Consider the following 12914-nt stretch of genomic DNA (forward strand, 5'->3'; position numbering starts at 1 on the left):
CCCTAACTTACATCTTTTTTTCCAGTGTCTCCCATCCTGAGGAGTGTCCCCTACTAACTGTCTTCCCGCCTGGAATTTGGAACACCACACATCCATAGACTCTGCTCATTTAAATGATGATTTTTGAATAAGCCCTTTGGGCTAGTATCAGTAGGCCATGAAATATCACCAAATGGACCATCTGCACCAGATTTCTGAAGCTCATCTGAGCTTAGTCCCTCAAGCTGGTGAGAACTTGTAGAAAGGAGATCACGATGTTGCCCTGCCTTTTGCTATTCTTTTCTGGGGACTGTCCAGATGCCTTGAGCCTCTGGAGCAGTCAGTTCATTACTTTTAATGAGCACAGACTTCACCAAGACATTAAAATAAAATAAAACACCAGTGGGCAGTCTTGGATATTACTTCCAATTGTTGCTTTAATTCTTTTTCCACAGGATTATTCAAAACGATGGGGGAAAAAAAAAAGGCCAATTTTACTCACTCCTGCCAATTTTATCTCAAATAGATTTGGCATTGTAAAGTTAATACACCCTGAACTTTTTTTCTTTCAGATCCCTGACGTTTGTGTTAAAAATGACATTATTCAACTGATCATATGTTTGAACATTCTCTAACTTTTGGATATAATAAAGAACTAGTGAATACCCCGATATTATGTAACATATAAAGACTAATGTCCAAGGAAGACAGTTATTTTTTGAAAAGGGTAAAGTTGTTATTTTAAATTATAAGACAAATACAGTAACTTTGATAAGAATTTTTTAATTGATAGAGCTACATGGCATAGACTGTGAGAACTTTATTAGGGGTTATTACTTATATTACCATATATCGTAGAAGGTCAGTCGATGGTGAAGCAGACACTGAACAATGTCCCCACTAAGCTGATTCGTGGCTATTTTCATCTCCTGGCCATATGGATTTGGAATTACTTTGGGCAGTTTTTTTTTTTTTTTTTTAAAGAAGGAAGTGAGCAGATGAATGATAACTCTTTTATTACTCAACATAGCTTGTGTTTGTGGAAGACAAAGTTCATCAAGTTGTTTTAAAGAAAAACTAGAATGTGCCAAACATAATTTGTTGAGGGCTCAAGAATTGTGAAATTGTCCCTAACCGAGGTTTGTAATTCTTGCAGGTAATAGCTCTAGCAGATGCCGTAGAGGAAAACCAAGACAATCTGTTCCAGTCATTCACCAGACTGAAAAGTGCCACCCATTTGGTGATTCTGCTGATCAGCCTGTGGCAGAAGCTTAGTGCTGACCAGGTCACTATTCTGGAGGCAGCATTTCTGCCGCTGCAGCAGGACACTCAGGAATTGGTAAGGCCCCACAAACCTTAAGTGGTAACAGCCAGCATTATTTAAAGAATTTCGGTTTTATGAAGATATCACATGGTTATCATGTTTTGTAAGGTACCAAACGAAGGCTTGGTTTTTTTACAAAAATGCTGTTCTCCTTTTCTTTAAACCATAATAAAAATGTCAAATTAAGGCCTTTTTTTCTAGAGCTATTTTAAAAATATGCACATAGTCCATTTTTCTATGTAGTGTTCAGTCTGTTTCTTTATGTGCTCTTCAATCACCAAGAAGCCAGGGAAATAGTCATTTGATGGTTTGAGTGATGGCAGTAAACCTTCAGATTAGCTAATCCTTTCCTTTTCCGCCAGAGAAAACAATTTCGCCATTTTTATTTGCTCAACTTTCTTAAATTTAATGTCAGTTCATGAGTTAGAGAGAACTGAGATAGCCTTGCTAAATAACAGTGATATTCCTTTACATTTATATGGTTTTTTATTTATAAACTCTCTTGCCCTCAATCCTAGAATAGGCAGTTTAGAACAAAAAGGTAAAAAACGAGGGTAGTACTTGGAGTTTTCGGTGAAGAATTATTTAGATAAACATTTCAGGTCCCTTGAACCCTAGATGTCTGCATGAGACCACTAGGTACTTTTTGGAGGGACTTTTTGCATACCTTTATTTACAATGAAAAAATATACCTCTTGAGAATTAAAGATCCTTGAACTTATTTTTTCTGGGGGAGACCTGAAAAATCATTTCAGATCCACTTGTAAACCTAGATATGAGAACATGGTACTAAAAATAATAGTGCTTAAGCTGAAACTTTTGGAGTGCTTACTATATACCAGGTGCCGTTTTGTTTCACAGGATTATCTCTAATCTTATATATCCCCCTATAATGTAGTTAAGGTACTGTTTTCATCCCCAATTACATATGGGAAAATTTAGGCTTTGAGAGTTAAGTTGTTGTTTTTAGTTGCTGTCAAGTTGACTGACTCATGGCAATCTCAACGTATAACAGAACTAAACGTTGCCAGTCCTGTACCATCTTCATCATCATTGGTATGTTTGAGTCCGTCGTTGCAGTTATTGTGTCTGAAACTCTTAGAACTAGTAAGCAGTAGAGCCAGGATTTAAACCCAGATTTGTCTGCCTCCAAAGCACGTGTTTTAACCACTACATTGTATTTTAATGAACAGAGTCATGAACATAATTTTGAAAATCGCAAACTTTGTCAGCTGAATCTAATTTTCTAGAGTTAGATCAAAGGATGGGCAGATAATTTTTAAAAAATTAAACTATATTTTATTTCATAAATAAATTAGAAAAAGTAGAATACACATTTTCTTTTTTAGTGGCAAATGATATAAGGAGATTGGTAAAATAAAATTATAACTCTAGAAATGTAGACAGTTAACTATAATAATTGAAATAAAGAATGAGCATGATAGTTTTCACCTTTGACCTCAGATTTGGTAATCAGAAGACTGGATTGGATTCAGTTCCTTGTTCCACCAATTAATGGCAAAATCACTCTGATCAAGTTTAATTGTTCTAAATCTCTGCTTCCTTCACTGTAACCAGTTGCTGTTGAGTTGATTTTGATTCATGGTGACCCCATTTGTGTCCGAGTAGAACTGTATTTCATAGAGCTTTTAATGACTGATTATTGGGAAGTAGATTGCCAGGCCTTTCTTCTGAAGTGCCTCAGGTGAACTTGAACCTCCAACCTTTCAGTTAGCAGCTGAGTGCACCACCCAGGGACTCCCCTAAGCTGTAAGGTGGAGATAATAATAGAACCTACTCAATAAATCGTAATAAGAATTGACTGAGATAATTGAATGAGAGTGCTGAAGGTTAGCAATGAATACTGATAGTGGTTTGTACATTTATGTATTGTATTTATGTTGTGTACCTGTTGTGTGGAATCCAACTCATAGTGACCCTATGTGATACCGTAGAACTACCTCATTGGGTTTCTAAGGAGCAGCTGGAGGATTCAAACTGCCGACCTTTTAGTTAGCAACTGAACTCTTAATCACTATGCCACCAGGGCTCCACTGTATCTATAGTCCTCACTAAAGTCTTGCTAAGTAGTTGTTCTTACCTTTTCATGGTTATTTGTCCATCTCCCTGACTGTACTTGAGGGCAGGGACTATATCTTATTCATTTTTGTATTCTCAATGCCTGGCACAATGCCTGACCGTAGCATAGTCAGTATCTGTTGGGTGAATGAATGGAGAAAAGGGTGAAGGCTAACAAACCATGACTTAGCAGAACAGATGCCGTGGATGTACTATATTTTTTCACAAATAACACATGCTTTATACATTTTTGTCAACCTCCCTCCTGCAGCATTATTTTTGTAAGCATGCTATGTCAATTTTTTTTTACATGTTGCTGACTGCAATTGATGCTAAGAAGACATAATTAAACTATGAAATAAGCAGACCTAACATAATCTAATGGTGTTACTTAAGATGATCTGATAAGGTTTTAGCATTCAGCTGTTGAGCCTAATATGCTATAAATATAAATTTAAATTAGTAGAAACACACACACAGTTTCAATTCTTTATTTTGTAATTACTGGGGGACTACCAAGCTAGATCGATGACTTCTTGACAGTAGTTTATACCTTTATTATACAATTATGATCAAAAGTAGCATTTTAAGGTTATTTTTATATACCTAAACATGAGATGAAATAAAACCGAATGAAAGAAAATGAACAGAACGATAAGATTTACCTGTAATATGGGAGGGCAGGTGAATGAAGCTGATATTCACTCCTGGAAATGTTACGAGACGTGTGTGGTTATATGTATGAGTGTGCCATGCCATACCTATTTTACTTAATTTCATCATTTTCATACATTAAATGTGTGGGTACATTATTTGCAAAAAATACAGTAATCTGAAGTATGAGGAAGCAGGGTAGAGCTAGCAGCATAATTTGCAGGGCTGTGTGCAAAATGAAAATGCAAAACCTCCTTGTACAAAAAGCTGAAAAAAAGTGCTGTTAAAACAAATACTAAAATATAAAGCTTTTTTCATTGTGGCCTCTCTCTCGACTTGTCATGGTGTTAAAAAATTTTAATTATTGGCTTGAATTTTACCATTAATCTTTATATTGTGTAATGTCAGCTTTAAATGTAACTATAAAAGCATTTAACTCATATGTGGAATCACCAAAATGACACAGTTTGTATTTCATAGCTTGTACATGTGTATCCATAATGCCTTACCAGAACTGTGAGAATGGCCGCACAAAACTTAATTGCTTTTATTTCACTTCTCGGTATGTGTGCACATTCTACTAATACTCTACCTTTGGCTTGCTGATTCGTAAGGCAGACTGAAAGGAAAAAGAACTAGGGATTGCCCTACCTTTCCTTTCCTTCCATGTCATCCGATTCAGTGTAAGTGATTAGCTAATATAGAGAAGTAACAGAAATGAAAAAGAATCTACTAGATTTCCTTAGTCACTTTTCTTTCTTTGATCCGTTGCCTTTTTTCTGGGTTTGAAGCAAGGCCTGGTTCTGATGGAAAGCCTCCCAGGGCTATCAGCACCCCCACCTACTCAGTGGTACATGTAATATGCTTTCCTTGTACTTGCTTTGAGTTTCACTGAACTCCCATTCATCACGGGACCACTGAAATGCTGAGCTCACAGGGCCACGTGCAAGTAGTGAGGAACAGAGGACAGGCCTATCGTGCATATCTCCTCACACACATGTCCATTGTCCCATTGGACTTCACTGACAAAACGCAAGTTCAAAGATAAAATTACTAAGAATTTCAAGATGGTGACAGCAAAGCATTAAACCGAGTGCAGAGTCCTGTGTGACTATACAGGTCTCACGCTCAGGAAGCTGGCTCTGAAGCCAGCTTTCTTCAAAGGAAGAATGTCCTGCAAGTAAAGGTTCTTAGATGTAAGAACTGGAGCCCTAGTGGCACAGTGGTTAAGAGCTCAGCTGCTGACCAAAAGTTTGGCGGTTGGAATCCACCAGGTGGTCCTTGGAAACCCTATGGGGCAGTTCTGCTCTGTCCTACAGGGTCGCTATGAGTCAGAATCAACCCAACAGTAATGGATTTGTTTTTCGTTTTTCCTTTTTTAGATGTAGTAATTATTTCCCGAGAGAGATTGTGGTATCCCTTACTCTAGAAATTTTTAAAAACAGCCTTATTTGGCTAGAAATATAAATGGACTTCTTACTAAATCCATTCACTTATATAGAAATATATATATAGGTGAATGGACTTTGTATCTTCTCAGAGCCCTTTTCTACCCTGCCTCTGTATTCTGTGCTGTTGTATCTCCCAAAACATATAGGGGGGAAGTTCTTTCACTTCTCTTTTGCATTTTGGGAAATTAGAAGGTGTGTATACTTGATATGTCTGTTGCGCTCATTAATGAGACAAGGCATTTGATAAAAATATGACTTGGAGAAGAGTGAATCACAAAAGACATTTTAATACTGCTGGTTGTGTGCTTCATCTCTAATTAGGCTGTGATATTCACTTTGGACTTATACTGGTGAGACAGCTTATATGTCTTAAGAAAAAAGGAATTCTTATTCATTCTTTTAGACATATGCATAGAGTATGTGGTTTTGACATGCTAGTTCACAATCCCCCACGTTATGCCTTTAGACCTCACAAATAAATGTTATGTGATGGGTATCCCACTGAGATGTGAAAATGAAATATGCAAACCTGAAATAACTTGGAAGGAGGGTGAAGCAGGGAAGAAAGGAGTCTCTTACCAGAATGTTGAAAATACATCCCATATTGAAGTTATTATGATACCACAAAAATCTGAATGTAATTTAAACGGTTTCGTTGAATGTGGATGGCAGAGTACACGTGTGAGGGGGAGAACTTTCAACATGTGGACAACATTTACAGAGGAGACTCTCAGCTCAAGGTCAGATGTCCCCACAAGCATTGAGAAGTATAAGAAAGTGCTCAGGAGATGTATTGTTACCTTACGAACAGCTCTGCATAATGGTTTGCTGTGTCGTTGTTTAGATGGAGTGTGTCAAAGGCAGGTTGGATGCAGTTGGCAACTCTGGAATATTATTTCCCTCATGATGTCAGGTTCACAAAGGAAAAATTTATTACTAATTTAGAACTATTATTCTAAAATACTATTCTGATTATTATTAACATAGAATTTATTATTACCAATGAGAAATAATGTTCTTCACAGTATAGTATCAGTATTTTTTTAATACCGTTCCATTTGGAATAGAATTTCTTTTTTTTTTTTTAATCTGCCTCTTTAGTGATGCTTTTCCATTTTATTTTGGAATAAATAAATGCTGGTATTGTAGACTGTTACATTGATTTTTTAAGGTGCTGAATGTATGCCAAATGTGTCTCTTTAGGAATACTCCCTTTTCGTTTTAAGAAAAATATTGAATGTTCGATTGGGCGTCTGCAAAACGAGCTCTTAAACTCAATTCCATCAGTGGATTGGATAGTCTGTTGCTGTCCCTGCCATCTCCCTATGATGATCTAGAAGTTTTGCCCTAAATAAGTTATGTCAAAGTATGGGGCAATTCTGAAACTAATCATTTTCATACCTCCCGGATTAGGGACTGAGGATATTTCAGAGTATTTGAATCGTCAATGCAGAATTTATTGACCCTTTGTCTACTGGAAGTTCTGTGGAAAATACTATCTCTCCTAAGATAAACGAGGGCTGTGCTGCTGGTTGGAGTCTGAGGGGGTATTTTCAGTATTATACACATCTCTCTCCAACATGCTATATACCTCAGGATTGGCTTGATAGGGTAAATCTTTTATCCATTCATTTATTTGAAATTCAGTGAATATTTATTGAACACCTACTATGTTTCAGGCAGTGTTCTAGGCATTTAGCATACCTCAGTGAATGAAATGGACTTAGACCTCCTCCTTTGTGAATTTACTTCAACATTGCAAGCAAACATGTTCTAGTCCTGTGCTGTCCAGTATGGTAGCCACTTGCCACCTACGGCCTTTTAAATTAAAATTTCAGTCCCTCAGTCTTACTAGCCACATTTTAAGTCCTCAGTAGCCTCACCATACTGGACAGCAGAGACAATTTTTCCATCATCACAGAAAGTTCTATTGGATAGCACTGTTAGTCATTAAGAGGGGGAAAAAAAAAGGTTTTGTCAGTTGAGTTAACCATCTCAGCACATTTTAACAAATGACTGAAAGTAGGGTAGGGTATTGGAATCAAGTTATGCCATGGTATTAGCACTAGTAACCCTTATTTCTGGTTGCTTAGGATAAAAAAAAAAAAAAAAAATTTTTTTTTTTTAGGATAAGCCTAATCATCTATCCAATAACCAGAAGTTTTCCCAGGAACAAGAAACTTCTCTAGGGGCATTTATACATCTATATAAAGGGGAAGCAAGATTCTGGCACAAGTGTTGCTGTTCCCCCTTCATGTGGCCTTGGTAGATATTGTAATGACCATGGAGGCTTCCTAATGAGCTTGCCCATGGCCTCGGAATCGCTCTGAATCCTTAGTCTAGGTGTTACAATCACTCAGAATTGGAACGTACTGACTCCTCTTTGACGTTCTTCAACTCTGCTGTAGATCTGCTTCTCACAGTCCTAGTTTACAGTCTACTTCTCAGAGGGATGAGGTTCTTTAATGTGAAGTTCAGCAGATTCCAAGAGAGTAAAGGAGGTGCAGTACTGATATTTCCAAATGGGCTGTCTCAGACTTCTGTTCTAAATGAAGTCTTCACCTTACATGAGAGGAATCATTAATGAAGAGAAAGTGTGCTGGCTTTGGGACCTGATTACGTAGACTCTTAGAGCTGGAAGGAATATTGGCACGTTCCTTATTGTCCTTTTTCTTTTCTTTCAAAGTACATTTAATATCTTTAGTAGATACTACTATGTATTATTTGAAAAATAAAAGCTTTCTTGTGTTCTTTAGGGTTTAATAGTTACCTTCCCTGATACTGAGCTTTAAAATCCCCTGGGAAAGTTAAGATGGAAATTTACATCCGTGGGGAAAGAGGGCTTGAACCTTCAGCCTTACGTTTTGATTGATTATTCCTTTTACAAACTGATATGGAAAGAGAAACTTATTTTTAACATGTTCAACATGGTTCATGTGAGAAAACAGATGTTTATAATAGGAAATCCTATTGTGTGGAGGCGCTTATCAAGGCTCACTTACAAGGCTCACGGACTTCTAGCGTCACAGGTCAGATCTGATGTAAGGGCCATTGTGCCTCCTGTCTTGATTGAGTGATGACTGAGATGGCTAATCATTAGTGTTATTAATGACCTCTTCTTAAAAGACAAACAAAAGGAGGAAGTGTGGTGTCAGTATTAAGCCCGCCTTTATGATTGTTAAAGTATCATCGTAATTATAACTGTTTATGGGAACATAGTGCAGAAAGTAAATATTTTGGTAATTCCCCTGATCTTAACTAGTGAGATAAACATGAAAGAATTGGTTTCATGTTCATAATGGCCACTTTCTCTGTGTTCTTACTGGTTATAGTGTTGATTTAATTGTATAATATTCTACATTACCAGAATTGAATATAATTTATATTTCAGGGCCTTTCTAATGAATTTTTTTTTTTTTTTTTTTGTAAATTGTGCTTTAGGTAAACGTTTACAGCTCAAGTTAATTTCTCATTCAAAAATTTATACACATACTGTTTTGTGGCATTGGCTGCAATCACCACAGCATGACAGCATGTTCTCCCTTTCCACCTTGGGTTTCCTGTGTCCATTTGTCTAGTTCCTGTCCTTTTCTGTCTTCTTGTCCTGCTTTTTGAACAGGAGTTGCCCACTTGTGTTATTTTTTGTTTTATAGGTCTGTCTGATCTATGTCTGAAAAGTGGGCTTTAGGAGTGACTTCAGTTCTGGGTTAGCAGAGTGTCCAGGGGCCACAGTCTTGGGGATTCCTTCAGTCTTTGTCAGACCAGTAAGTCTGGTCTTTTTAAGTGAATTTGAATTTTGTTCTACATTTTTCTCCTGCTCTGTCTAAGACTCTATGTTGTGATCTCTATCAGAGCAGTTGTTGGTGGTAACCAGGCAGAATCTAGTTCTTCTTGTCTCAAGTTGGGGGAGTCTCTGCTTCACATGGTCATTTAGTCCTTTGTTAGTATTTTCCTTCTGCCTTTCATTTTCTTCATTCTCCTTTGCTCCAGGTGGGATGGGACCAATAGATATATCTTAGATGGCCACTTGCAAGCTTTCAAGAGCCCAGATGCTACTCACCAAACTGGGATGTAGAACATTTTCTTCATGAATTATGGTATGCCAGTTGACCTAGATGTCCTCTAAGACTATGGTCCCCAGGGCCCAGCCCCAGCTACTTGGTCCCTCAAAGTGTTTGGATATGTCTAGGAAACATCTATGCTTTTGCTTTGGTCCAGTTGTGCTGATTTCCCCTATATTGTGTGTTGTCCCTCCCTTCACCGAAGTTGACACTTGTCTACTATCTATTTAGTGATTTCCCCTTTCTCTCTCTCCCCACCCTTGTAACCCTCAAAGAATTTTTTTTTTTTTCTGTGTATAAACCTTTTCTTGAGTTCTTATAATAGTGGTCTCATACAACATTTGTGCTTCTGTGACTGACTTATTTCACTTAGCATGATGCCTTCCAGATTCATCCATGTTGTAAAATGTTTCACAGATTCTTCATTGTTCTTTATTGTTGCACAGTATTCCATTGTCTGTATGTACCATAATGTTTATTTATTCATCTGTTGATGGGGATTTAGGTTGTTTTATCTTTTTGCTATTGTGAATACTGCCGCAATGAACATGGGTGTTCATATGTCTATTTGTGTCACCACCTTTATTTTTCTGGGGTATATTTCTAGGAGGGGGATTGCTAGATTGTATAGTATTTCTATTTCTAGCTTCTCAAGGAAGTGCCACATCATTTTCCAAAGTGGTTGTACCATTTTATATTTCCACAAGCAGTGCATAAGAGTTCCAATCCCTCTGCACCTTTCCAACATTTGTTATTTTCTGTTTTCAGATTAGCGACAGTATTGTCAGGTGACATGATATCTCAGTGTAATATTGATTTGCATTTCTTGAATGACTAAAGATTGCAAGCATTTCCTCTGTGTCTGCTAGCCACCTGAATGTCTTCTTTGGTGAAATGTTCGTTCATATCCTTGGCTCATTTTTTGATTGGATTATTTGTCTTTTTGTTGTTGAGGTGCTGCAGTATCTTGTGGATTTTAGAGCTTAGACCCTTGTTGGATACGTTGTAGTCAAAATTTTTTTTCCTAGTATGGAAATTTTTTACTTTTTTGGTGAAGACTTTTGATGAGCATAAGTGTTTGATTTTTAGGAGTTCCCAGTTATCAAGTTTGTCTTCTGGTGTTTGTGCATTGTTAGTTATGTTTGTGTCCTATTTATGCCATGTATTAAGTCCCCTAGCATTGTCCCTATTTTTTCTTCCATGGTCTTTATCATTTTAGATTTTATATTTAAGTCTTTGATCCATTTTTAGTTAGTTTTTGTACATGGTATGAGGTATGGGTCCTGTTCCATTTTTTAATAGATGGACATGCAGTTATGCCAGCACCGTTTGTTAAAGAGGCTGTCTTCTCCCCATTTAATGGACTTTGGCCCTTTGTCAAATATCAGCTGATTATGGATGGATTTAAACCTGGATTCTCAATTCTGTTGCATTGGTCTATGTGTCTGTTGTTGTACCAGTACCAGGCTGTTTTGACTACTGTGAGGCCTCTCACTTTGTTCTTCTTCTTCAATAATGCTTTACTTGTTGGAGGCCTCTTCCCTTTCCATATAAAGTTGGTGATTTGTTTCTCCACCTCATTAAAGAATGCTGTTGGAATTTGGATCGAGATTGCATTGTATCTGTAGATTGCTTTGGGTAGAACTGACATTTCACAATGTTGAGTCTTCCTATCCATGAACATGGTATGTTTTTCCACTTATGAATGTCTCTTTTGATTTCTTGCAGTATTTTGTAATTTTCTTTGTATAGGTCTTTAACATCTCTGCTTAGATTTATTCCTAAGTACTTTATCTTCTTAGGGGCTTTTGTAAATGGTAGATGTGATTTCCTTTTCTAAGCTCTATTTGTTGGTGTAGAGGAATCCTACTGATTTTCGTGTGTTAATCTTGTATCCTGCCACTTTGCTGAAATCTCCTATTAGTTCCAGTAGCTTTCTTGTGGATTGTTTGGGATTTTCTGTGTATAAGATCATATCATGTGTGAATAGGGATTGTTTTTCCTCTTTTTTACCAATTTTGATGCCCTTAATTTTTCTTGCCTTATTGCCCTGGCTAGGACCTCCCATACAATGTTGAGTAAGAGTAGTGATATAGGCATTCTTGTCTGGCTCCTGTTCTGAAGGGGAATGCTTTCAGTCTCTCTCCATTTAGAATGATGTTGGCTGTTGGCTTTGTATAAATTCCCTTTATTATGTTGAGGAATTTCCATTCTATTCTTATATTGCTGAGAGTTTTTATCAGGAATGCGTGTTGGACTTTGTCAAATGCCTTTTCTGTGTCAATTGATAAGATCATGTGGTTCTTTTGTTTTACTTATATGGTAGATTACGTTGATTGATTTTCTAATGTTGAACCATCCCTGCATCCCTGGTACAAATCCCATTTTGTCTTGATGTTTTATTATTTATTTATTTATTTTTGATACTTTGTTGAATTCTTTTGGCTAGAGTTTTGATGAGAATTTTTACATCTATGTTCATGAGGGGTATTGGTCTGTAGTTTCCTTTTTCTGTGGTGTCTTTGCCTGGCTTTGGTGTCAGGGCTATATTAGATTCCTAGAAAGAATTCATGAGCATTTCTTCCTTTTTTATGTTCTGGAATAGTTGGGTAGTACTGGTGTGAGCTCTTCTCTGAATGTTTGGTAGAATTCTCCAGTGAACCATCCAGGCCAGGGCTTATTTTTGTTTGGAGTTTTTTTTTTTTTTTTTTTACCTCTTCAATCTCTTGTCTTGTTAGGGGTCTGTTTAGTTTTTCTACCTCAGTTTATGTTAGTTTAGGTAGGTAATGTATTTCTAAAAATTTTTCCATTTCCTCTAGGTTTTCAAATTTGTTGGAGTATAATTTTTCATAATATTCTGTTGTGATCCTTTTTATATCAGTTGGATCTGTTGTGATATCTCCCATCTCATTTCTTATTTGGATTATTTGCATCCTCTCCTGTTTTTCTTTTATCAGTTTGGCCAGCGGTTTGTCAAATTTGTTGACCTCTCAAAGAACTAACTTTTGGTCTTGTTGATTCTTTCAGTTATTTTTCTATTCTCTATTTATTTCTTCTATAATCTTTATTATTTCCTTTCTTCTGGTGCCTGAGGGCTATGTTTGCTGTTCTCTTTCTGTTTGTTCGAGCTGTAGAGTTAATGTTTTGGTTTTGGCCCTTCTGTCTTTTTTGATGTGTGTGTTTATTGCTATAAATCAACCTCTAAGCACTGCTTAAGCTGTGTCCCAGAGGTTTTGGTAAGATATGTTTTCATTCTCATTTGATTCTAGTAATTTTTTTATTCCATCCTTGATTTCTTCTATTACCCAGTAGTTTTTAAACAAAGTGTTGTTCAGTTTCCATGTATTTAATTTTTTTTCCTTGCTG

The 12914-nt window shown here is 36.8% G+C and overlaps 1 protein-coding gene across 3 annotated transcripts in view; it reads left to right on the forward strand.

Annotated features, from left to right (window-relative positions):
- BBS9 (Bardet-Biedl syndrome 9) overlaps positions 1 to 12914 on the forward strand; it is a 511186-nt gene that overhangs the window by 394069 nt on the left and 104203 nt on the right. For 2 of the 3 annotated variants that reach the window (XM_049894336.1, XM_049894337.1), the window contains one exon: positions 1136 to 1318. In XM_049894336.1, coding sequence (XP_049750293.1) covers positions 1136 to 1318 — 183 coding nt within the window. Of the gene's footprint in view, positions 1 to 551; positions 630 to 1135; positions 1319 to 12914 lie in introns of those variants that run through there. The other variant, XM_049894338.1, reaches the window with a different exon arrangement.

The sequence above is a fragment of the Elephas maximus genome, chromosome 8, assembly GCF_024166365.1.
Source record: "Elephas maximus indicus isolate mEleMax1 chromosome 8, mEleMax1 primary haplotype, whole genome shotgun sequence".
Taxonomy (NCBI): domain Eukaryota; kingdom Metazoa; phylum Chordata; class Mammalia; order Proboscidea; family Elephantidae; genus Elephas; species Elephas maximus.